Source organism: Pseudophryne corroboree, chromosome 4 (assembly GCF_028390025.1).
Source record: "Pseudophryne corroboree isolate aPseCor3 chromosome 4, aPseCor3.hap2, whole genome shotgun sequence".
Lineage (NCBI taxonomy): Eukaryota > Metazoa > Chordata > Amphibia > Anura > Myobatrachidae > Pseudophryne > Pseudophryne corroboree.
Genome location: NC_086447.1, coordinates 503,561,541 through 503,588,057, shown reverse-complemented (window position 1 = coordinate 503,588,057; position 26,517 = coordinate 503,561,541). Strand labels below are relative to the sequence as shown.

Genomic DNA, 26,517 nt, shown 5'->3' with positions numbered 1-26,517 from the left:
GGATACTATATTAATGACCCTGGGGCATATTAAAGACACTGTCCTTTATATGAGAGATGCTCAAAGAGACATTAGCCTACTAGGTTCTAGAATAAATGCTATGTCGATTTCTGCCAGAAGGGTCCTGTGGACTCGGCAATGGACAGGTGATGCCGACTCAAAAAGGCACATGGAGGTTTTACCTTACAAGGGTGAGGACTTGTTTGGGGAGGGTCTCTCGGACCTGGTCTCCACAGCTACGGCTGGAAAGTCAAATTTTTTGCCATATGTTTCCTCACAGCCTAAGAAAGCACCGTATTACCAAATGCAGTCCTTTCGATCACAGAAAAACAAGAAAGTCCGAGGTGCGTCCTTTCTTGCCAGGGGCAGGGGCAGAGGAAAGAAGCTGCACAACACAGCTAGTTCCCAGGAACAGAAGTCCTCCCCAGCTTCCACTAAATCCACTGCATGACGCTGGGGCTCCACAGGCAGAGCTAGGCCCGGTGGGGGGCGTGTCTCCGAAATTTCAGTCACAAGTGGGTTCACTCCCAGTTGGATCCCTGGGCAATAGATATCGTGTCTCAGGGATACAAGCTGGAATTCGAGGAGATGCCCCCTCACCAATACCTCAAATCGGCCCTGCCAGCTTCCCCCTTAGAGAGGGAAATAGTGTTAACTGCAATTCACAAATTGTATCTTCAACGGGTGGTGGTCAAGGTTCCCCTCCTTCAACAAGGAAAGGGTTATTATTCGACCATGTTTGTAGTACCGAAACCGGACGGTTCGGTCAGACCCATATTGAATTTAAAATCCCTGAACATGTACCTGAAAAGGTTCCGGTTCAAGATGGAATCGCTGAGAGCGGTCATTGCAAGCCTTGAAGGGGGGGATTTTATGGTGTCTCTGGACATAAAGGATGCATACCTTCATGTCCCCATTTATCCACTTCATCAGGCGTACCTCAGATTTGTGGTACAGGATTGTCATTACCAATTTCAGACGTTGCCGTTTGGTCTCTCCCCAGCTCCGAGAATATTTACCAAGGTAATGGCGGAAATGATGGTACTCCTGCGGAAGCAAGGGGTCACAATTATCCCATACTTGGACGATCTCCTCATAAAAGCGAGGTCAAGAGAGCAGTTGCTGATCAGCGTAGCATGTTCTCTGGAAGTGTTACGGCAACACGGCTGGATTCTGAATATTCCAAAGTCGCAGTTGGTTCCTACGACTCGTCTGCCTTTGCTGGGCATGATTCTGGACACAGACCAGAAAAGGGTTTATCTCCCGATAGAGAAAGTTCAGGAACTCATGACACTGGTCAGGGACCTATTAAAACCAAAACAGGTGTCGGTGCATCACTGCACTCGAGTCCTGGGAAAGATGGTGGCATCATACGAGGCCATTCCCTTTGGCAGGTTCCATGCGAGGACCTTTTAATGGGACTTACTGGACAAATGGTCCGGATCACATCTTCAGATGCATCGGTTAATCACCCTCTCCCCCAGGGCCTGGGTGTCTCTCCTGTGGTGGCTGCAGAGTGCTCCCCTTCTCGAGGGCCGCAGATTCGGCATTCAGGACTGGGTCCTGGGGATCATGGATGCAAGCCTCCGAGGGTGGGGAGCAGTCACACAGGGAAGAAATTTCCAAGGGCTGTGGTCAAGTCAGGAGACTTGCCTTCACATCAACATCCTGGAACTAAGGGCAATTTACAACGCCCTACGTCAAGCAGAGACCCTGCTTCGCGGTCAACCGGTTCTGATTCAGTCAGACAACATCACCGCTGTGGCTCATGTAAACTGACAGGGGCGGCACAAGGAGCAGGGTGGCGATGGGGGAAGCCACCAGAATTCTTTGCTGGGCAGAGAATCACGTAAGCGCACTGTCAGCAGTGTTCATCCTGGGGGTAGACAACTGGGAAGCAGACTTTCTCAGCAGGCACGACCTCCACCCGGGGGAGTGGGGACTTCATCAAGAAGTCTTCGCACAGATTGCAAGTCGGTGGGAACTGCCACAGGTGGACATGATGGCATCCCGCCTCAACAAGAAACTACAGAGGTATTGCGCCAGGTCAAGAGACCCTCAGGCGATAGCTGTAGACGCCCTGGTGACACCGTGGGTGTTCCAATCGGTCTATATATTTCCTCCTCTTCCTCTCATACCCAAGGTGTTGAGAATCATAAGAAAAAGAGGAGTGAGAACAAAACTCATTGTTCCGGATTGGCCAAGAATGACTTGGTATCCAGATCTGCAAGAAATGCTCACAGAGGACCCGTGGCCTCTTCCTCTAAGACAAGACTTGTTGCAACAAGGGCCCTGTCTGTTCCAAGAATTACCACGGCTGCATTTGACGGCATGGCGGTTGAACGCCGGATCCTAGCGGAAAAAGGCATTCCGGATGAGGTCATTCCTACGCTGATAAAGGCTAGGAAGGACGTGACAGCTCAACATTATCACCGTATATGGCGAAAATATGTTGCTTGGTGTGAGGCCAGGAATGCCCCTACGGAGGAATTCCAGCTGGGCCGTTTCCTTCACTTCCTACAGTCAGGAGTGACTTTGGGCCTAAAATTGGGTTCCATTAAGATCCAGATTTTGGCCCTATCCATTTTCTTTCAAAAAGAGCTGGCTTCTCTTCCTGAAGTTCAGACGTTTGTGAAGGGAGTGCTGCATATTCAGCCCCCTTTTGTGCCACCAGTGGCACCTTGGGATCTTAACGTGGTGTTGAGTTTCCTGAAATCCCACTGGTTTGAACCACTCGAAACGGTGGAATTTAAATATCTCACGTGGAAGGTGGTCATGCTACTAGCCTTGGCTTCAGCTAGGCGTGTGTCAGAATTAGCGGCTTTGTCACATAAAAGCCCCTATCTGGTTTTCCATGTGGATAGAGCAGAGTTGCGGACCCGTCCACAATTCCTGCCAAAAGTGGTTTCATCTTTTCATATAAACCAACCTATTGTGGTGCCTGTGGCTACTACTGACTTGGAGGATTCCGAGTTGCTTGATGTGGTCAGGGCTTTGAAGGTTTATGTAGCCAGAACGGCTAGAGTCAGGAAAACGGACTCTTTGTTTATCCTGTATGCTTCCAACAAGCTTGGTGCGCCTGCTTCAAAGCAAACTATTGCTCGCTGGATCTGTAACACGATTCAGCAGGCTCATTCTGCGGCTGGATTGCTGCTGCCAAAATCAGTTAAAGCCCATTCCACTAGGAAGGTGGGCTCTTCTTGGGCGGCTGCCCGAGGGGTCTCGGCATTACAGCTGTGCCGAGCGGCTACTTGGTCAGGTTCAAACACTTTTGCAAAGTTCTACAAGTTTGATACCCTGGCTGAGGAGGACCTTGTGTTTGCTCATTCGGTGCTGCAGAGTCATCCGCACTATCCCGCCCGTTTGGGAGCTTTGGTATAATCCCCATGGTCCTTACGGAGTCCCCAGCATCCACTAGGACGTTAGAGAAAATAAGATTTTACTTACCGGTAAATCTATTTCTCGTAGTCCGTAGTGGATGCTGGGCGCCCGTCCCAAGTGCGGACTTCTTCTGCAATACTTGTATATAGTTATTGCTGCAATAAGGGCTATGTTATTGTTGCATCAGGGTTGAACTGATGCTCTGTTGTTGTTCATACTGTTGACTGGGTAAGTTTATCACAAGTTATACGGTGTGATTGGTGTGGCTGGTATGAATCTTCCCCTGGATTACCAAAATCCTTTCCTGGTACTGTCAGCTCTTCCGGGCACAGTTTCTCTAACTGAGGTCTGGAGGAGGGACATAGAGGGAGGAGCCAGAGCACACCAGAATCTAAATTCTTTCTTAAAGTGCCCATGTCTCCTGCGGAGCCCGTCTATTCCCCATGGTCCTTACGGAGTCCCCAGCATCCACTACGGACTACGAGAAATAGATTTACCGGTAAGTAAAATCTTAATTTCTTGAAGCATGGAATTTGCTTTTGAGTTTCTTCAACCGACTGCAGTAAATTCTGCCGTTGCTCCTCATCCTTCGTAATTCTTCCAGAAAAATCTTGCATCAGTTTGACTCCTTTTTCTGCAGTATCGTTAACTACTTTCAAGTTCTTGACAAATTATTTAATTTCACAGAAACTGTGATCTTCTTCCCACATTTGTGGAGCTTTATCCAAACAAGCTCCATCTTGTCCAAACACGTGGAAAAGTAACCACAAGCTGGGACCAACCAGTTGGGACAATTTGGTAAATGGATTCATGATTGGAAAGACAGGGACACCGGTAGGAAGTGGAGTATCGTCTTGTTTGCATTTCATAAGCGATTCAGCAATCTTCTTCTTTTCAGCATCTGGTACCTTACTTGAAAATAAGGAGAATGTTACCATTTCCTCTGTTAAGTACCAAAAATGGCGATGAAATGCAGACAATGCTGCCTGAGTAACCACGGAATCTATCTCATCATAGGCGTTCAAAGATTCCCACAGCTTTAAACCTCACCTGCAGCAGCAGCAGTCACTCACACAGCAAAAGCCACAGACACACGGAGCTCAGGAGGATTCAGAGGAGGTGACAGAGTGACGTCACTGAACGTTATACCAGCTCAGGCAAGCAATAATAAGAAGTACACAATACAACTAGCAACAGACAGTTGTGAATGTCAGATACACTCATTAATAAACTGCATTAGTATTACCACTCCACCCAGGCAGCGCCCATCATCTAGGCTTTAGCATGTTTCAGCAGTTATAACGATTAACAGTGCGTCAAAAAACGTAAAAAACACAAGTTTATAAAATCAGCTTTCTTCTGTCAACTCATCTAACAGAAACAGTGAAGTGAAGCATGTTTCGGCATGTCGACACTTGAACACAATGAACAATCTCAGTCGCTCACTGCCTGACTGTCTCGATTGAACATCGAAATGTGTGTGTGTACCACATGACCACCACTGGATGCACGCACTGTTGTCTGTTGTACATGTACATACTCAGTCACTCAGCATCCGTGGTGGCGGAGGCGCAGCAGTAGTAATGATGGTGATTGGTGAGGTCATGTAATAAAACTTTTCGTTCAAATTAGCTTGTTTTTACTGTTTCGCAATAAATTTGGGGTGCGTTTTGGACCATCAAGGAAGGTGGAAATGGTAATTTTTACTTTTAGGTTACTGTTATCAATGTATAATAACAGTTTAAAATTATTATGAGCCTACCCAAAGTTCCCCCCAAAAAAATTTGAAATAGGGAGGAAATACTGGAAAGTAGACCAATTTTCAAAACTTTTGGTCCCTAAGGGCAATCTTTTCCCTGCACCTACGAAGCTCAAATTTCGTATACTCACTTTTGGGAACAAGAGGAATGGGAAAAACCCTTGTGAGCAGGAGTTTTATGGAAAACATTTTTCTTGAGACACCCTAGTGTCCGCCAAGGTTCTGTTCTTGGTCCTCTCCTTTTCTCACTCTATACATCCTCTTTAGGTGAACTCATTAGTTCTTTAGACTTCCAATATCATCTCTATGCTGATGATACTTAAATCTACCTTTCCTCCCCGGACCTCTCTCCCACTCTCCTCGCTCGTATCTCCAACTGTTTCCCTGCTATCTCTTTTTGGATGTCCAAGCGCTTTCTTAAACTTAACATGTCTAAAACTGAGCTGATCATCTTCCCTCCCTCCCGTACAACTTTACCTCCCACAATTTCATTAGCTAGTGATGGCACAACTATCTCCTCTAGAACCCAAATGCGCTGTCTTGGAGTAATCCTTGACTCCTCCCTCTCCTTCAAACCACACATTCAGCACCTCTTACAACCCTGCCAATTTCCACTCACTGGTCATCTCCAGGCTAGACTACTTTAATATCCTCCTGACTAGCATCCCTGGCAAATGCCTCTCTCCACTCCAAACTATTCTCACTGCTGCAGCCCAGCTCATCTTCCTCACCAAACGCACTATGGGGGTAATTCAGATCTGATAGCAACAGCAAACTTGTTAGCTAATGGGCAAAACCATGTGCACTGCAGTGGGGAGGGGGGGGGGGGGCAGATATAACATACATATGCAGAGAGACTTAGATTTAGGTGGGTTATGTTGTTTCTGTGCAGGGTAAATACTGGCTGCTTTATTTTTACACTGCAATGTAGATTTCAGTTTGAACACACCCCACCCAAATCTAACTCTTTCTGCACATGTTATATCTGCCCCCCCCCCCCTGCACTGCACATGGTTTTGCCCATTAGCCAACAAATTTGCTGCTATGATCAGTTCTCAATTAGGCCCAATGTCCACCTCCCCTCTCTTACAAGCCCTTCACTTGCTTCCCTTTCCTTTCAGAATCCAATTCAAGTTTCTCACACTCGCCTACAAAGCCCTCACCCACTCCTCTCCATTTACATCTCTGAACTTATCTCCCTTTTCACTCCTCTTCACTCTGCTAATGCGCGCCGATTCTCCTGCCTACTGATTACTTCCTCCCACTCCTATCTCCAAGAATTTTCACGTGCTGCTCCCTTTCTCTGGAATTCTCTACCTCTCCCCTTCAGACTCTCCACCTCTCTACAGAACTTCAAACAAGCTCTCAAGACCCACTTCTTCACTAAACCCAGCCAAACCTCATCCTAACCCTCTGTTCCACGCTTTCTGTCTACCCCATCTGTATCACCCGTCTGTCTACACCTCCTCTTTAGAATGTGAGCTCTCATGAGTAGAGCTCTCTTCCCTTATGTGCTTATCCTTTTCTTACTTTAATAATCTTTGACTGCACCAAATCCCACAGTTTTCTGCCACCCTGATACTTATTTCAGTGTCATCTGCTGATTTATTTACAGTACCCTGTACTTGTCCTTTATTGTCTTCAACTGTAAGTCACTGTTTGATTATTTGTTTATGTGCTCTGTAATTGCCCGCTGCTGAACCTTTATAGTGCCATAGAAATACAGGATAATAATAATAATAATAATAATAATAATAATATGACAGTGAGACTGGAGTACCCCATCTAAAGTAAATACAAGCCCCATACTAGGCAGCCTGGGCTTTCTCTCACTATTAGCTGGGTAACATAGAGCATTTGGTCCTACTATCATGGCATTTTAATATACTGTAGTCTCTTTGGAAAATGTACAGTATGCAAAAAAAATTTGGGGCTCCCCTCAACTTTTTTCAAACACTTTACTATGAAAAAAACCTCTTTGTCCTGGTTAAACCACATTTTAAAACAATGGGAAATAATCAATTGACTCTAAAGTGTCACTAGCCACTCAGTCAATAAAAAGTACTTTTGCATGCTTGACACTTGTTATTGGCTGGTGGTGAAAAAAAGGCCCTGCTTTGATCAAATAATAAAACAATAAATTAATCTCTACAGATATAAGGAAAACATAATTACCACTGTCATGAAAGTAAATCCATGTCGATATCCCTTTTATTGATATGGCCCATTTATGTCAACAGAATTTCTATATCTAGCGAACAATCTAACTGAAATGAATAGGCCATTGATATGAATGGGGAAAAAGTCAGCACAACACTAGGTAAACTGCGGTTTCTAACCCTTAGTAGTTTATGTACACAATGTGCCTCTATAGAAATCAATGATGTGCAGTGACCTGCTTCAAACGGATTCAGTATGCTTTACTGGCGGATGGGTTGCTGGCTGTTCATATCCCGACAGTGGATAAAAAAGGCTAATTGCTATTAGGGGACTTCTGTTACTACTGTATATACTAGTAACATAGTATCTAAGGTTGAAAAAAGACAATTTGTCCATCAAGTTAAACTATCCTATGCAGGATTATTTTGGTCTACATTTTGTCTGATGCTGATGTCAGCCATTGTGTTTTATTCCTCTTTTCGTAGTAACTATACTGCGCGATTACGGTCCATAACCCTGGATATCCTTATCCATTAGAAATTTATCTAACCCATTCTTAAAGGTGTTGACTGAGTCCACCATTACAGCTCCCTCAGGCAGGGAATTCCAAACACGTATTGTCCTTACTATGAAAAATCCTTTTTGTTGCATTGTGCGGAATCTCCTCTCCTCTAACCTAAGCGAATGTCCACGTGTTGTCTTAGTTGATCTTAACAAAAATAGGTCCCGCGCAAGCTCTGTGTATTGTCCCCTTATATATTTGTAGATGTTGATCATGTCCCCTCTTAGTATCCTCTTTTCCAGTGTAAACATGCCTAGCCTTGCAAGCCTTTCCTCGTACTCCAGCGTCTCCATGCCCTTAATTAATTTGGTCGCCCGCCTCTGAACCTTTTCTAGCTCCAGAATATCCATTTTGTAGTATGGTGCCCAAAATTGCACACAGTATTCAATATGTGGCCTCACTAGTGATTTATATAATGGGAGTATAACACTCTCGTCCCTTGCATCAATTCCCCGTTTATGCATGATAATATCTTATTAGCCTTATTTGCTGCAATCCTACTTTGGGTACTGCTGCTTAGTTTGCTATCTATGTGAACACCTAAGTCCTTTTCCAGTACAGAATCTCCTAATGTTACCCCATTTAGTATGTACGTGTAACTTTTGTTCTTGCTACCACAGTGCATTACCTTACACTTGTCTGTATTGAAGCGTATTCTCCATTTGGCTGCTAATGCTTCTAATTTTACTAAGTCGTTCTGAAGAGACTCAGCATCCCCCTCCGTATTTATAACTTTACACAATTTGATATTGTCTGCAAAAATTGACACCATACTCTCTAGACCTTCTGTTAGGTCGTTACTGAAAATGTTGAACAAAAGTGGTCCAAGTGCAGACCCTTGTGGCACACCACTTAGCACTTCAGTCCAATTTGAAAATGATCCATTAACCACAACGTGCTGTTCCCTATTATCTAACCAATTTTTGACCCAAGTGCATATTGTGCTCCCTAGACCTATTTCTCGTAGCTTATAGATAAGTCGCATGTGTGGTAAAGTGTCGAAAGCTTTGGCAAAGTCCACTTACTGTTTCATAAAAGCCAAGTAAGTTGGTCTGACATGATCTGTGCTTCACAAATCCATGTTGATTCCTTTTAATGACCTTATTGACTTCAAGGAACTTCTGAATACTGTCCCTTAGAATACCTTCCAATACTTTCCCCACTATAGATGTAAGACTAATTGGTCTATAATTACCCAGTTCAGCTTTACTTCCCTTTTTGAATATTGGCACTACTTCTGCTATACGCCAGTTTTTGAGACCCATACCTGATTTAACTGATTTTTTAAAGATCCAAAATAGCGGTCTTGCCAGTTCAGAGTGAAGCTCCATTAGAACCCTTGGGTGAATTCCATTGGGACCCGGTGACTTTACATTTTTTAATCGGTCACAGACTATCTCCTCACTTAAATAAGCACTTATCAGTGGGACATTATCATTATTGAGATTTTGTGTTAGTCCCTGAATTTGGTCCTCTCTTGTAAATATTGTTGAAAAAAACTCATTTAGTTTGTCCGCTATGTCATTATCATTTCTGACTAAGACTCCCAACTTGTCTTTTAAAGGGCCTATACACTCCTTCTTTAATCTCTTGCTGTTGAATTTTTGGGATTCGCTTTGCTTTCCTTTGCTACTAGTTTTTCTGTTTTTACTTTAGCCGCTCTTATTTTTTTTTTGCATATTTTGTTACAGTCCTTATATTTCTGAAATGACTCCGCATTCTCGTCAGATTTGTATTTTTTGAATGCTCGCCGTTTCTTGCACATAAGTTCCTTTATCTTTTTGTTAAGCCACATTGGTTTGGGATTTTTATTCCTTTTTTTGCTGCTCGTGGGAATAAATTGGAGAGTATTTTTAACTAGCAGTGATTTTAATACATCCCATTTCTCGTAGTATTTTTTTCCTTGAAACAAAATTTCCCATTCAATATCCCTTAAAGCGTCCCTCATCATGTCAAAGTTGGCTTTGCTAAAGTTTAGTGTCCTAGTTGAGCCAGTATAGGACTGTTTATGAAAACTGATATTGAATGTGACCATATTGTGGTCGCTGTTTCCTATGGGTTCCCCTACTATAATATTTGATACCAATTCCCAATTGTTTATTAATACCAGGTCTAAGATTGCATTGTACCTAGTAGGTTCCTCAATTAGTTGAACTAAGTAGTTATCATTTAGTGTGTTTAAAAACATGTTACCCCTAGCAGTATCACATGAATCGTTTTTCCAGTTTATCTCTGGATAGTTAAAATCTCCCATCACTACTATGTCTCCTACTCCTGCTGCTCTTTCAATTTGCTTCAGTAACAATTACTCATCAGACACATTAATACCAGGTTGCCTATAGCATACACCCAATACTAACTTTTTTATTCCTTTACTCCCGCTTGCAATTTCCCCTCCTGAATATCTTCCCGTATATCAGGTTTTAAAAACGGCTTTACGTAAAGACATACCCCTCTACCCCGTTTATTTAGTCTGTCTCTCCTGAACAGCATATAACCCTCTAGATTGTCCAATCATGAGATTCATCCCACCAAGTTTCAGTAATGCCTATAATATCATACTGTTTGCTTGCTGCATCGATGACCCGTAATCGTTATTAGTTAGTGTTATGATAAAACCTTTTTTAGTACCCATGTTAATACCCTTACCGGCTGCTCTTTCCCTCTCCCCTATTCCTCCCCCATTTCGTTTACTATCGCCATCTCCTCTATTCTCACTGCATGACACGTAGTTTCTAGCTAAACCCTCCCCCCTGGCTCCTAGTTTAAAATCTCCTCCAACCTTCTAACCATCCTTTCCCCCAGCACCGCTGCCCCCTCCTCATTCAGGTGCAATCCATCACGACGAAAAAGATGGCGCCCGACTGAGAAGTCCGCCCAGTGTTCCAGGAACACATACCCCCTCTTTCCTGCACCAATCCCTAATCCACACATTTACCTCCCTAATCTCCCTCTGCCTCCATGGACTAGCGCGTGGCACAAGTAATATTTCGGAGAATATTACCCTAGATGTCCTTGCCTTAAGTTTCTTGCCTAAGTCCCTATAGTCTTTCTTACTGATGTCCTACATGTAAGGGAGCAGAAATAAAAAAACTAGCTTGTAAAAACACACCACAACACTTACCTATTACCACTCAGACGTTATCATATGGGCACCTCTGGAAGCCACGCTTGCTTACTCCAGAATGGGCAATCCTGGGAATATTCGACCCTGCCCAACAAATGACTCTTGAAAGCAAAAAACTCCTACTCGCACTGAGTGCAGAAGGGAGAAAAACTATACTCAAGGGTTGGTTAGACAAAGACAAATACCTCTATTTCTGTCCAAACTTAATTTCTTATTCAAGATGGATTGGATAGAAACGCTATTGCAAAAGTAAAAGAAGGTGGAATGGTTCTTTGCGATGTGGGAATCATATATAGATACACTAACTCTCTTTGTCAGACAACAACTACACCATAGCTTGAAGAATACTGTATGGTACCGAACAAGAATTGTGGTGAGTGATTCACTGATTGTTTTACTGTACCTCCCAGGCTTCAAACAAACAAAACAAAAAGAAATACATTACATGTGACATATATACCGCTTTTTGCTCATTGCCCTAAACCGGATTTTGAGCACCAATAATATTTTTTGTTATTTAAATTTTTTCTAATAGCTGACTGTTAGCAATATGTGTATGTATTGACGGATACCGAATGTTGAGTCATTGTCTTTACCTAATCTTTCTATTCCTGTAATGTATTTGACAATACCTCAATATAAAAGTAAAAAAAAAAGCAATAGCTTGTATGATAACTGAAAAGCGGAAAAAATTTTTTTTTAAACGAATGTCTTTTTCGTTTCAGAGTAGAGATCTCTTTGTTCTCACACATGGTGCATTAGTAGCACAGTTGTGCAAAGATTATGACAGTGATGAGGAAGTGAATAAATACTTAGATACAATGTAAGTATATACTGATATTCTATTTTAACATTTCTGTTTTTGTTTATTCAACATGTAATGATTATTATATGGGAACAGTACATGACATACAACAGTTTTTGACTGTAATATTTATTAAACATATAATTCAGTTCAAACTATGAGGTTAAGGGGTATCTTCAATTGAAGTCGAAACTGCCGTCTTGTTGGGGAATTCGCCTTGTTGGAAAGCACGTGGATTGGGGGAATGCCTGCCGATCCGCATGCTTCTGTCGGAAACGGGGCCAAATCCGACAGGTTGTGGCCCCGTTTCCTACCATCTGAATCCGATTTTAAAAAATCGGATGGAGATGAGGGTGCTGACAGCAGCGGGGCGACAGGGGGAGAGCAGCGCTACAGCAGCGTAGCCGGAGGATGGGGCACCACCGGCGCTCACGGCAGCGTCCTCCCAGCTCCAGCAATCCAGGTCCCACTTGCTGGAGCCGGGAGGACGCTGCTGTGAGCGGCGGTGGTGAGGTCCCGCTTGCTGGAGCCGGGAGGACGCTGCCATGAGCGGCGATGGTGAGGTCCCGCTTGCTGGAGCCAGGGAGCCAGGAGGACACTGCCGTGAGTCGCGGTGGTGAGGTCCCGCTTGCTGGAGCCGGGAGGACACTGCCGTGAGTGGCGGTGGTGAGGTCCCGCTTGCTGGAGCCAGGAGGACGCTGCCGTGAACGGCGGTGGTGAGGTCCCTCTTGCTGGAGCCGGGAGGACGCTGCCATGAGCGGCAGTGGTGAGGTCCCGCTTGCTGGAGCTGGGTGGATGCTGCCATGAGCGGCGGTGATGCCCCATCCACCAGCTACGCTGCTGTAGCCGTTGCTCTCATCTGTCTCCCCCTCTCAGCACCTTCATCTCAATCCGACTTTTTTAAAGTCGGATTGAGAGGGTCATTGAATAGGTCATGTCGGATCCATTCCGACAAATTCATGTCGGAATGGATCCAACTTCAATTGAATATACCCCTAAGGGTGAATACCCTCTGTTTTAGTTTCTCAGTTACTGTAATGTTAAGTTCTGTGTATCCTGTATTACTATAATGTGTGCCGTATGTACAGCGCTGCAAACCACCTGTGGTACTTTATAACTGAAATGTAATAATAAACATTAATACATCTAGGTCTGTGTCTTTACCATGTATATGTTTCCTTCACTTATAACAATAATAAAAATATACACAAACATTAACTGAATGTTATTTAAACATCTTAACTTGTTTTTCGAAACCATCAGTAGCTGCATAATAAATAACAAATGACAAACCAAAACATAATAGGCCTTCTAAAGAAGCTCAATAATGTATACTGGGAAATGTGTTTTCACCCCAAAAAAATGTTGGTGATAGGACTGGTTATCTGGGATTTTTTTTCCGCCTGCCTCAGGAATGGTTAAAAAAATCCCTTATAACTGCTGGAATCGGGTACAATTGCATATGCCCCTTAGTCCTTTTAATGTAATAATGCATGGTACTAATACTCATATTGACAGCACCTACTATATTTTGAGTAGGGGCGCTGACAGCTCTGCAGGGCCCCGGTACTGAGAGGGGGCGTGGTCAGTGAGAGAGGTGTGGACAGACCATGCTTTCATTAAAATGAAAAAAAAAAAAAAAAGATAAGCTCTGTGCAGCCACACAGCACATTCGGGGGACGCCGGTGTCAGAACCGGTGGGCGGTGGCAGGCTAGCGGGTGGTCGGACACTCCCCCTTCTCACATCACGCAAGGAGAGAGTACTGACTGCTGCTGCACCTGCCGTGCGCTGGGTAGAGAGCACCGCTTGTGCCGTGTGCTGGGGAGAGACTGCTGCAACAGCAGTCTCTCGACTCTGCCCAACGTGCGGCTGTCAGGAATGGGGAAGGGGAGGTCAGCGGACCTGAGTCCCCACCGAAACCCCTCCAATGGGCCTGTTTAAAAAGTAGCCAACCTCCCCCCTCAGTGCCACTGATTGTAAGCAATGGTTTTCATCATTCTGTATACTAAAAATGTATCTGTTTTGCCATTTTCAGGGGATACAACATTGGAGTTAGGCTAATTGAAGACTTTTTGGCGAACTCTGGTATAAAGAAGTGTCGTAGTTATAGTGAGACAGTGGATATAATAGCAAAGGTAATGTAAATAAGTACTGATGTTTGGTATTTGTTTCTTGTTACTGGAAAATGTATTTTGCTTTTTTAACTGTTCTGCTAAAAAGAAGCAAAAATGTATAATATTTTATCCACACTATAAACAGGTATTATGGCCCAATTCAGACCTGATCGTAGCAGCAAATTTGTTAGCAGATGGGCAAAACCATAGAGGTCATTTCGAGTTGTTCGCTCGTTGCCGATTTTCGCTATGCTGCGATTTGTTGCAAAATGCGCATGCGCAAGGCACGCAGGGCGCATGCGCTTAGTTATTTAACTAAAAACTTAGTAGATTTGCTGTGGATTCTGCGGCGCTTTTCAGTCGCACTGCTGATCGGTGAGTGATTGACAGGAAAGGGGCGTTTCTGGGTGGTAACTGACCTTTTTCCGGGAGTGTGCTAAAAAACGCAGGCGTGCCAGGTAAAAACGCGGGAGTGTCTGGAGAAACGGGGGAGTGGCTGGCCGAATGCAGGGCGTATTTGTGACGTCAAACCAGGAACTAAACGGACTGAGCTGATTGCAATCTGTGAGTAGGTCTGGAGCTACTCAGAAACTGCAAGAAATTATTTATTAGCAGTTCTGCTAATATTTTGTTCGCTATTCTGCTAAGCTAAGATACACTCACAGAGGGCGGCGGCCTAGCGTGTGCAATGCTGCTAAAAGCAGCTAGCGAGTGAACAACTCGGAATGACCCCCCCAAGGGCCTAATTCATAGTTGATCGCAGCAGCAAATTTGTCAGCAGTTGGGCAAAACCATCTGCACTGCGGGGGGGGCAGATATAACATGTGCAGAGAGCGTTAGATTTGGGTGGGGTGTGTTCAATCTGAAATCTAAATTGCAGTGTAAAAATAAAGCAGCCAGTATTACCCTGCACGGTGACAATATACAATAATCCTCCCAAATCTAACTCTCTCTGCACATGTTATACCATGCAGTGCACATGGCTTTGCCCATCTGCTAACAAATTTGCTGCTATGATCAGGTCTGAATTAGGCCCTATGGAGGTCATTCTGACCCGATCGTAGCTGTGCTAAATTTAACTAAAGCGGCAATGCTTTTGTACTTGTAGAGTAACTCTCAGCCAGCGCTGAGAGTTACTCTTCTGCGGCTGGCCGGGAGCTGCTTGTCGCTGCCCGGCTCGCAGTGGCTACGTGTGATGTCAAGCAGCCGCTGCGGCCTGCCCCTAACACGGTATGGCCACACCTGCATTGGCGAACTGCACCCACAAAACGGCGGCCCAACCCTGCCGTGCCACCCCCTCCCGCCCAGCGACCGCCTCTGCCTGTCAGTAAGGCAGAGGCGATCGCTAGGCAATGATAGCCGTCGGCTGTCAGCCATGCGTCGGCGCACTGCGGCGCCGGCGCATGCGCAGTTCTGACCTGAACGCTGCGCTGCGAAGAACTGCAGCTAGCAATCAGGTCAGAATGACCCCCTATGTTTTAATGCTCATTTGTATGAGCCCTAAAAGCTACAGTATATGGGGTTTACCCTGTTATCTGTTACAGGAATCTTAGCCGGGATGCGGTCAATTTACATACAATCAAACTCCAGACGGTCAAAATACCGACAGCCATTTTTCCATTGAAACCGACTTGTTCATACTTTACCATCCCAGTGGACCTGGAGTGGGAATATAATAGTGTGCCAAGCACAGCGAGGCACCGTGCCCAAAGCATGGTGAGCGCAGCAAGCCATACGAAGGGATGCGGTACACTTATACGGTGTCCATGTCGACCTATGTCGACATACACAAAAATGAAAACCTTGTCGACATTTTGACCTGTTGACATTTTAAATGTCGGTATTTTGGTCTTGTCGGTATTTAAAATGTTGGTATCTTGTCGGTATTTTGACTTTGTCGGGATTTTGACCATCAGTCAATTGTCAGGATTTTGACCGTCGGGATTTTGATTCTTGCAAAACTCAGGTCAGTTGGTGGAACCCTGTAGTTCCTATGTATAGACAGACAGTATCTAGGTCAACAGTCATTAGGTAGACACTGTCAAAAGGCCGACACTGGAAAATGTCGACAAGTACAAAAGGTCAACAGGTCAAATGGTCCACATAGTAATGGCCGACACACATATGGTTGACAAATGTCAAACACAAATTTTTACGTTTTTTTTTTCATTTTTAACACGTTTTTCATACTTTACCATCCACGGGGACTTCAAATGGCTTGTGGCGGCCATCTTAGATTTTAATAAATTACGCAAAGGCGTCATTTTTTAAATTGTCCAAACCCTGCAAAATAAGAGGCAGGGGCTGGATCCTCTTGGATCCAGGCCTGCCGCCATGCCAGCTATCCCCGACTGCTTACGCCGATGCCGCCACTAACTGTCGCACCTCCACCATATCCCATCTGCGTCACCGCCACATAAGCACACTACCCACCCAGTGATGACAGCCGTCCATCACTGGACAGCTATATCCAGTGATGTATCCATTGTCCAATCACATCTGCCTCACTGGCAAGGGCGTGCTTTCATGTGGACTGAAAGTACGTCCCTGTCAACGAGGCACTTCTGTAGGTGCCACTTTTAGGGCTATTTTCAATGCGCTTTTACTGCCTGTGGCTTAGCCCCACCCACCGCTTCTGCCATTTTCCCATTGTCAACAGAAGGCACCACTATTGGTGCCTCCCAAACTTAATTTAACAGTAAAAATTATTCAAATAATATAAAGCAGATACTTTATGACACAGAATATGTGTCAAGTATCTTCTTTGTATTATTTGAAGCATTAATGACAGGGGAGGAACTGTCTCCCCTTACTGCACATCCGTGCAGTCACTGTGTACCAAATCCACCCCAAGTCCATCAGTGTATACCAAAGACACCCCCCGCCCAGTCAGTCAGTGTATGCCAATGCCCCCCCCCTTTCTGAGTCAGTCAGTGTATGCCCCCTCAACTCAGCAGAAAGCCCCGGTAGGTTGTGATGGTTTCAGCACTTACCTTGGAAGGCTGTGACCAACCTGGCCACTGCAAAGTTGAAGATGCTGATCATCAACGAGATGGGATCGGGGAGGCCGCTCTACTTTTTGAGAGCCGGGGTACAGCTCAGAGGCTCCAGGTACACCTCCTTGTCCTGCATTGCTTAGGTCACTCCAGCCCCTGTCAGATGAAAGATGCACACTGAGTAGGACCCCAGCGCTGCTGCCTACAGAGGGTATGTGCGCACACACAGTAGCTTGTGGTGGCACAACAGCGTCCACTCTTACATGACCGGATAATTACTGCACAGATCACCCCGCAGAACCCATTCGCGTGCAGTAAGGGGCGCAACATTGTGACAGGAGATGGGCAGCTGATCAAGTCATGTGGTTGTGTTTCAAGCCTTGATTTCCGTGGTAGCAGCCCCCCCCGACCACTGCCTGGAACCTGCAAGGTTTTAATAAAGATAATAATAAATGAGGAAAAAAGGCTGCACAGTGGTTTGTTTGCTGGGCCGGTGGGCCCCCTAAGCCACTGGGCCCCATAGCAAGTGCACCCCTTGCACCCTCTATACTTACGGGCCCTAAGCAGCCACTTCATAGGGATCCCAGTTCCCAACTGACTGAGTTTCTAGGTACTGACATCTCTAATGCTCTAGGGCTCATTTTCCTACTCCACAAATAAAACGGTATCCGTTTGGATGGTCGACCATGTTATGGTCGACAGTCATTAGGTCGACCACTATTGGTCGACATTGACATGGTCGACATGGGCACATGGTCAACACATGAAAATGGTCGACACATGACAGGTTGACATATGAAAAGGTTGACATGGCTTTTTTTTATATATTTTTTACAGTTTTCATACTTTACCATCCACATGGACTACGATTGGGAACCTTGCCCGCAGTTCGCTCACCATGTAAGGGGACACGGTACACTAATTGGGGTTCCTGGTCATGTTATGGAAAAAAATGACACCAAAAACAGTTAAAAAATCCATGTCGACCTTTTCATGTGTCGACCATTTTCATGTGTTGTCCATGTCTCCATGTATACCATGTCATTGTCGACCAATAGTGGTCGACCATAACATGGTCGACCATTCATACCGGAACCAAATAAAACAGGTACATAGGCTTGGTCCAGAAAGGCAGTACGCTCAAAACAGATTGATTGGTCTTATATACATTGTATACTGTATTCCTGGGTTTTGGACTGTAAAGTTTCATACTATTTGTATTATGTCACATAAATTAAGTCATAATGATCATCTCCTCAAATAACATACTGGGTGCTATTCAATTCGTTTCACCCCCTTCCACACCTGTTCTGTTTCTGCTGATGGGTGTGGTATCCTCATTTCAGCGCTTCACTTTTTCCACATTTTGTTATGTTACAGCCTTATTCCAAAATGGAATACATTTATTTTTTCCTCACAATTGTACACACAATGGTGGTCATTCCGAGATGATCGTAGCTGTGTAGCTACGATCATACGATCATTCACACTGACATGCGGGGGAACGCCCAGCACAGGGCTAGTACTCCCCGCATGTCAGTGGCGCCGCCCCCCCCCCCGCAGAAGTGCAAAGGCATAGCACAGCGGCGATGCCTTTGCACATCAAGAGTAGCTCCCGACCAGCGCAGCTTTAGCGTGCTGGCCGGCAGATACTCGTCGCTCCCCGGCCCACAGCGGCTGCGTATGACGTCCCGCAGCCACTGCGGGCCACTCCCCGCACGGTCAGGCCACGCCTGCGTTGGCCAGACCGCACCCACAAAACGGCGGCCAAACTCCGCCGCTCCGCCCCCTTCCACCCAGCGAGCGCCTCTGCCTGTCAATCAGGCAGAGGCGATCGCAGCCCAGCTATGGCCTTCGACCGTCTGGCATGCGCTGACGCACTACGGTGCCGGCGCATGCGCAGTGGGTACCCGTTCGCTCTGCTGCGCTAAAAAGCAGCGAGCGAACGGGTCAGAATGACCCCCAATACCCTATAATGACAACGTGAAAAAAGTTTTTTTTTTATTTTTACAAATTTATTAAAAATAAAAAACTAAGAAATCACATGTACATAAGTATTCGCAGCCTTTGCTCTATACTTTGGCAGCAATTACAGCCTCAAGTCTTTTTGAATATGATGCCACAAGCTTGGAACACCTATTTTTGGGCAGTTTTAACCATTCCTCTTTGCAGCACCTCTCAAGCTCCATCGGGTTGGATGGGAAGTGTCAGTGCACAGCCGTTTTCAGATCTCTCCAGAGATGTTCAATCGGATTCAAGTCTGGGCTCTGGCTGGGCCACTCAAGGATATTCACAGAGTTGTCCTGAAGCACTCATTTGATATCTTGGCTGTGTTCTTAGGGTCGTTGTCCTGTTGAAAGATGAACCGTCTCCCCAGTCTGAGGTCAAGAGCGGTCTGGAGCAGGTTTTCACCTAGGATGTCTCTGTACATTGCTGCATTCATCTTTCCCTCTATCCTGACTAGTCTCCCAGTTCCTGCCGCTGAATAACATCCCCACAGCATGATGCTGCCACCACCATGCTTCACTGTAGGGATGGCATTGGCCTGGTGATGAGCGGTGCCTGGTTTCCTCCAAACATGACACCTGGCATTCACATCAAAGAGTTCAATCTTTGTCTCATCAGACCAGAGAATTTTGTTTCTCGTGGTCTGAGAGTCCTTCAGGTCCATTTTGGCAAACTCCAGGCAGGCTGCCATGATGTGCTTTTTATTAAGGCGTGGCTTCTGTCTAGCCACTCTATCATACAGGCCTGATTGGTGGATTGCTGCAGAGATGATTATCCTTCTGGAAGGTTCTCCTCTCTTCACAGAGGAATGCTGTAGCTCTGACCATTGGGTTCTTGGTCACCTACCTGACTATCGGGTTCTTGGTCACCTACCTGACTAGGGCCCTTCTCCTCCGATCGCTCAGTTTAGACGGCCGGCCAGCTCTAGGAAGAGTCCTGGTGGTTCTGAACTTCTTCCATTTATGGATGATGGAGGCCACTGTGCTCATTGGGACCTTCAAAGCAGCAGATATTTTTCTGTACCCTTCCCCAGATTTGTGCCTCGAGACAATCCTGTCTTGAGGTCTACAGACAATTCCTTTCACTTTATGCTTGGTTTGTGCTCAGACATGCACTGTCAAATGTGGGACCTTATATATACAGTTGTGTGCCTTTCCAAATCATGTCCAATCAACTGAATTTACCACAGGTGGACTCCAATTAAACTGTAGGAACATCTCATGGATGATCGGTGGAAACAGGATGCACCTGAGTTCAATTTTGAGCTTCATGGCAAAGGTAGTGAATACTTATGTACATGTGATTTCTTAGTTTTTTTATTTAAAATAAATTTGCAAATTTCAATGTCATTATGGGGTATTGTGTGTAGAATTTTGAGGGAAAAAATTAATTTATTCCATTTTGGAAAAGGCTGTAACATAACAAAATGTGGAAAAAGTGAAGTGCTGTGAATACTTTCCGGATGCACTGTACATGGGAATGTGACTTTATTTTCCTTATATTTCAAAAAGTTTTATTGTGTAATATAAGTGACATTAATACACTCATTTGGTTACCATCTCATGCTTTTATATGCTTGTGCTTTTATATACAGTAGTCACATAATTGCTCAATGGCTTCTAATCAGGGGCGCAGCCAGAACTTTGTGGGCCCCATAGCAACATTTTGAAGGGGTCCCTGTCTCAATGCTCATAAAGAAACACCTCTCTGCAGGAGTTGTTAATTTATGCCCCAAAATAGCACCATAGTTAATTTTCTGAACCATAGTAGTGCACTACTTTTTTTTATAAACCATCACAGTGCCCCAAGATCATATTATGTAATATTGTAGGGCTGCCAGTACACATTATGCAATACAGTACCCTCAATTCACATTATGACATGCAGTTCATATTATGCCACATTACAGTGCCCCACTTCATATTATGTAACATTATAATGCCTTCCAGTTCATTTTATACCACATTACAATGAGCAGGTCCAGGGGCATTACGAGATATACTCTAAGCACCAATGCTAAAGTGTGTAAGGCATACTTGCCTACCTGACCCTCTCCATGAGGGAGAAAATGCTCTGTTCCTGGACTTTCCTGGTAATGTATGATTGCCATCACCTGTGGTGAAACACCTTTCTTATCAATTAACTAGCTCACCACAGGTGATGGCAATCATACATTACCAGGAAAGTCCAGGAACAGAGCATTTTCTCCCTCATGAAGAGGGTCAGGTAGGCAAGTATGGTGTAAGGGCCCCTATGTATCACCCAATGCTGAAAAATGCATATAATACATGTAACTTTGACAGGGAAAGAGGGCCCCTCTCAGCTCTGGGCTCCATAGCAGCTGCACTCCCTGCACCTATGATAGCTACGCCCTTGCATCTAATATCCATATAATATACAGTAGTTCAATGAATGTTATTGTGCTAGAACTAGGGGAGTTAGGTTACATGCTTTGCAATAAAGTCATTGCAATTGCTCACTGTTGTTGGAGAACCTGAGCTTTGACTTTCGGTGACTGATCAACATTTAACCTGCTAGTGATGGTGGGTGTAATGCAGTGACGTGCGGTGAGGTCAGTGGCTGGGGAGGCACACATGGGGGTGAAAGAGGGGGTGCCATCTTTAGAGTTTTGCTTGTGTGAATAAACCCACAATATAACGCAGGCCTCACACATTGCCACAGATTTCTTGTTCGAAATATACATAACTGTAAACCAGTTAATATAAGCAGGATTTCGTCCAAGTATAGATCCCAGTGCTTTCTAATGGTTGAAACGTTACTGCACAATGACACAGTTAAACAATCAGGTCCGATGCAGATCTTTTTGATGGATTATAAAAATAGATTTAAAGACACAATATATCGGGGTCTATTCAGACCCGAACGCAGCCGCACATCTATGCAGAGGCTGCATTCAGAGGGTCTGCGCATGCACACTGGCAGAAGTGCGTGTACGTGACCCTACACCTTATAGCAGGATGCGGCCGCAAGGAGATTGACAGCGGTGGCCGTTGGGGAGGGAGGCGACATGACGTTGCGAGAGCGTGGGGGGCAAAATGGTGGCATGTCAGGAGCGTTTATGGAGCATCTGTGTGACATCATACATAGCTCAGTGCCGTAACTAGGCATTTTAGCGCTGTGTGCAAGAAACAGCATTGGTGCCCCCTCTATGCAAGATAGGGGCAGTGCGCGCCGCAGGCGCACGAAAATATATATAGGGGCGTGGCTTAATGGGGAAGGGGCGTGGCCACAAAATAATACCAATTCATACTACGGTGCACAGTAGTCTCCATTATTCAAATTACGCTGCATAGTAGCACCACTACACCAGGTAGAGCCCCTTTTACACATTACGGCAGCCTGTCCCCCTTTTTACACATTACGGCAGACAGCGTCCCCTTTTTACACATTATGGCAGACAGCGTGCCTTTTTACACATTATTGAAGACAGCGTGCCTTTTTACACATTACGGCAGACAGCGTCCCCTTTTTACACATTACGGCAGACAGTCTCCCTTTTTACACATTACGGCAGACAGCGTCCTCTTTTTACACATTACAGCAGACAGCGTCCCCCTTATTACACATTACGGCAGACAGCGTCCCCCTTATTACACATTACAGCAGACAACGTCCCCTTTTTACACATTACGGCAGACAGCGTCCCCTTTTTTACACATTACGGCAGACAGTGTCCCTTTTTTACACATTACAGCAGACAGCGTCCCCTTTTTACACATTACGGCAGACAGTGTCCCCCTTATTACACATTACGGCAGACAGCATCCCCTTTTTTACACATTACGGCAGACAGCATCCCCCTTATTACACATTACGGCAGAAGGGTCCCCTTTTTACACATTACGGCAGACAGCGTCCCCTTTTTGCACATTGCAGCAGACAGGAGAGATAGATAGATAGATAGATACTTACCATCTCTCCCCGCTGGCAGTCAGGCTCCTCGTGCTGGCAGATCCCAGGCAGGGGAGAAGGAGGAGGAGGGAGGGGGACTGGAGCCGCAGCAGCGCAATGTAATTGGTAGAGGCGCCGCTGCAGCAGTCCCCTCTCCTTCCGTATGGGCTGGCCGACGCCGCTGTGAATGCTGGCATGAGGGAAGCGCATCCCAGCATTCACAGCGGCTGTGGGCAGCCAATGCGGAAGGAGAGGGGACTGCTGCAGTGGCGCCTCTACCAATTACATAGTGCTGCTGCGGCTCCAGTCCCCCTCCCTCCTCCCCTGCCTCCGGCGCTGCTGCTCTGCTCCCCTGCCTCCGGCTTCTCCAGCACGGCGCACACAGCAGAGGCGGCTTGTAATGAGTCAATTTGACTCATTACAAGCCGCTGGCCGTTGCGCCCCCAGGGCAACTGCACTGTGTGCCAGGAAGTTACGGCGCTGACATAGATGCTCCCAAAAAAAAAAAAATGGCTCTGGTAGGGGTCAACCTCAAATCAATGCGGACGCATCATGAGGCAGTGATACACACATGCTGGGTGGCCTTGCCCTGTGCTGGGCTGCCCCTAGCATTTGAATAGATAGATGGATGCAGATCTTGCTGAGGGAAGCAAGATCTGCATCCATCTCTGAATAACCCCCATAGTGCAGTAAAAAGGGAGAAACACTACCCTGTGTGTGTAATCAAAGAGTTACAGTGCTGAGGATAACTCACCCTGTATTGCTGTCTCCAGTGTAAAGTCATAAAGTGCACAGTGACAGATGATTAATGGCCCCTGTCTGCTAACCTTTGGTGTCCATGTGAGCACAGCTCTGCTGTGTCCCGGGATGTTAGCAGCCTCCAGGCTCCTGATAGGGGTCATGCAGATCAGCTGAGAAGATAAATATGCCGGGAACAATTCACTGCCCCGGCTGCAGCAGTCAGTGTGCTGTGGTGGCTTCTGCAATAGTCACAGTATGGGCAGAGCCGGCCATAGGCATAGGCAAACTAGGCAATTGCCTAGGGCATTTGATATGCCATGGGGCATCAGCAGCTTCTGCTGATTAAAATGATATGCGGCATGCCTATATTCTGTGTGTAGCATTTCATATACAGCCACAGTCTCACACAGTATATAGGCATGCTGCATATCATTTTAATCGGCAGAAGTGGCTTGTGCATCCTAGCCACATAGCAATGCAAATAAGATGCATTTTCATTTTAAAAAAAAGGTGCCTGACGTTAGCATTGAGGCAAGATTTATGAGGACACATCTGTATCCAAGCAGAGGCAGAGGTCACAGTGTTAGTGGCAGTGTGAGTGCTGTGTGCATGTGAGTGGGTTGGTTGTGCAGTAGTGTTCGGAATATGTGTAAGGAGCATTATGTGTGTAAAAATGCACTAATAATATGCAGCAAATGTGTAGGGGGCACCATGTGTATCATTATGTGCCTAAGGGCATTAATAATGTGCGGAATATGTGTAAGGTACATTATGTGTAAAAGGGCATTAATAAAGGTTGTCATAATGTGTAAGGCGCATTATGTTTATAAGGACATTAATAATGTGTCTCATACAGTACGTGTAAGGGGCATTACTGTGTGAATTTATGTGTATAAATGCATTACTGATGTGTGGCATTATGTGTATAAGGTGCTCTACTATGTGGCATTGCGTATAGAAAGGGCACTACTGTGTCGTCAAATGTGAATAAAGAGCATTAGGGTGTGGTGTAATGTGAATAAGGAGCAATTCAGTGTGATGTAATGTGAATAAGGGGCTCTACTGTGAGGAGTAACGTTTATAAGGTAAAGTGATACTACTGTGAGACGTAATATGAATTATGGACACTATCGTATGATCAAATATGAATAAAGTTGCAGTACTGTGTGGCGTAATTGGAATTGGGGTTACTATTGTGTGGCCATGCCCCTTGCCAGCAAAAACACACCCCTCTTTGGGCTGTGCGCCAAATGTGCGAACTGTTCCTTTTTAAAATATAGGGGTACAAACACCAAAATAAGGACTGCTATGGGTGAGGGGTGATGGTGCTGGGAAAGAGGTGCAAGGTCAGAGGCGGAACCAGTGGTGGTGCTAGGGGGCACCAGCCAAAATCTTGCCTAGGGCATCATATTGGTTAGGGCCGGCTCTGAGTATGGGGGCGTTTCTTTACTCACTGACCATTTCCTCAGAAGCAGTGATGGATGTTATGATTCCAGCACTCTGGTCTGAGGAGATCTTTTTGCGAGGACTGGAGCACTGGAACGAAATGCTGGGGAAGGGAGCGGGAATGGAAAATAGCCCCTGCCACCCTAACTCCGTTGTCTCACCCCTGCTGTCGGAAATCCCCTGCGAGACTATGGTTGCTTGAGCCCATGGCAGCCGCGTTTGAAGGCCGGATTATGTCTGCCCAACTCCGATGCCCCCCCAGGTCTTAATGAGAGACAAAGGGAAATCCGAGACAGGGTGATAACAAGGGGCCCTCTGACTAAACAACCAGGCCAGGGGCTACAAGCTAACTTAAAACTAGAATATGTGCGGAAACACCGCCAGGGAAAAGGACAACCAAAATATCCACTTGTCCACTTCTCCTACCCGGCACCGCCGAGTTCCAGAGAGGACTTGTGGAAGCGGAACCCTCCGCAAATGCTCCAAAAACAGAATATATAAAGATAAAGCGGCTGAGCCGCAACACACGGCAGAGCCGCAACTCACGGAACACCACTCGATATACAAAGGTGATCAGTCAGGACAACTGGGGACCAAACGACTTCCTGGGATGAGATGACAACTCCCGAATACAGGACTTCTGAGGACAGGAATGACCGGATACAGCAGGACTGGAACAGACTCTCAGCAAACCAAGGCAGCATGCAGGAAGCTATTACCGGCGTCTGTGAGAAGTACTGGGAAGGTATTTAACAGGGAGTCCTCCAATCAGCTGCTTAGAGCCTGATTGGGAATAAATGCCGTGCAGCTGCCTTGCTGCACGGCCAGAGAACAAGTGTGTGTGTTTGTTAATTAGGCCCTGCAACGGGGAACGCGGTCCGCCCGTGGCGTCCCCGTTGCTAGGGTCCGTGCGGCTCAGCGCGCCCGGCGTCTAGCGTTGCTAGGGAGCCGGCGGCTGAACGCGCACGGCGTCCCTAGTTGCTAGGCGCCGGGCCGCGCGGACATGCGGACCCCGGCGCCTAACAGTACCCCCCCCTTGAGGAGGAGTCAAGGAACCCCTAAAGCCAGGCTTCTGAGGAAATTCCCGAAAAAATGCCCTCTTGAGCCTAGGGGCATGAAGATCCTTATCTAGGACCCAAGACCTTTCCTCCAGACCATAGCCTTTCCAGTGAACTAAAAAATAAAGCCGACCCCGGGACAATTTGGAATCAAGAACTTTCTCTACCAAGAACTCCTGTTGTCCCTGTACATCCACTGGAGATCTACCCTGAGAGATCCTCCGAGGAAATCTACTGGAAGAAACGTATTGTTTCAACAGGGAACAATGAAACGTATTTCCAATCTTGAGAGATCTTGGTAAACGTAGCCGAAAGGCAACTGGGTTGACTCTTTTAATAATAAGAAATGGTCCAATAAATTTGGGTCCCAGTCTAGCCGAGGATTGTCGAAGCCTGATGTTGCGAGTTGACAACCACACTTTGTCTCCCACCTTAAAAGTGCAAGGAC

The 26,517-nt window shown here is 45.9% G+C and overlaps 1 protein-coding gene across 2 annotated transcripts in view; it reads left to right on the top strand.

Moving 5' to 3' along the window:
- TRAPPC3L (trafficking protein particle complex subunit 3L) overlaps window positions 1-26,517 on the top strand; it is a 324,467-nt gene that overhangs the window by 235,820 nt on the left and 62,130 nt on the right. For both annotated transcript variants that reach the window (XM_063919704.1, XM_063919703.1), the window contains 2 exons: window positions 11,715-11,812; window positions 13,831-13,930. In XM_063919704.1, the coding sequence (XP_063775774.1) occupies window positions 11,715-11,812; window positions 13,831-13,930 (198 nt within the window). The remainder of the gene's footprint in view (window positions 1-11,714; window positions 11,813-13,830; window positions 13,931-26,517) is intronic.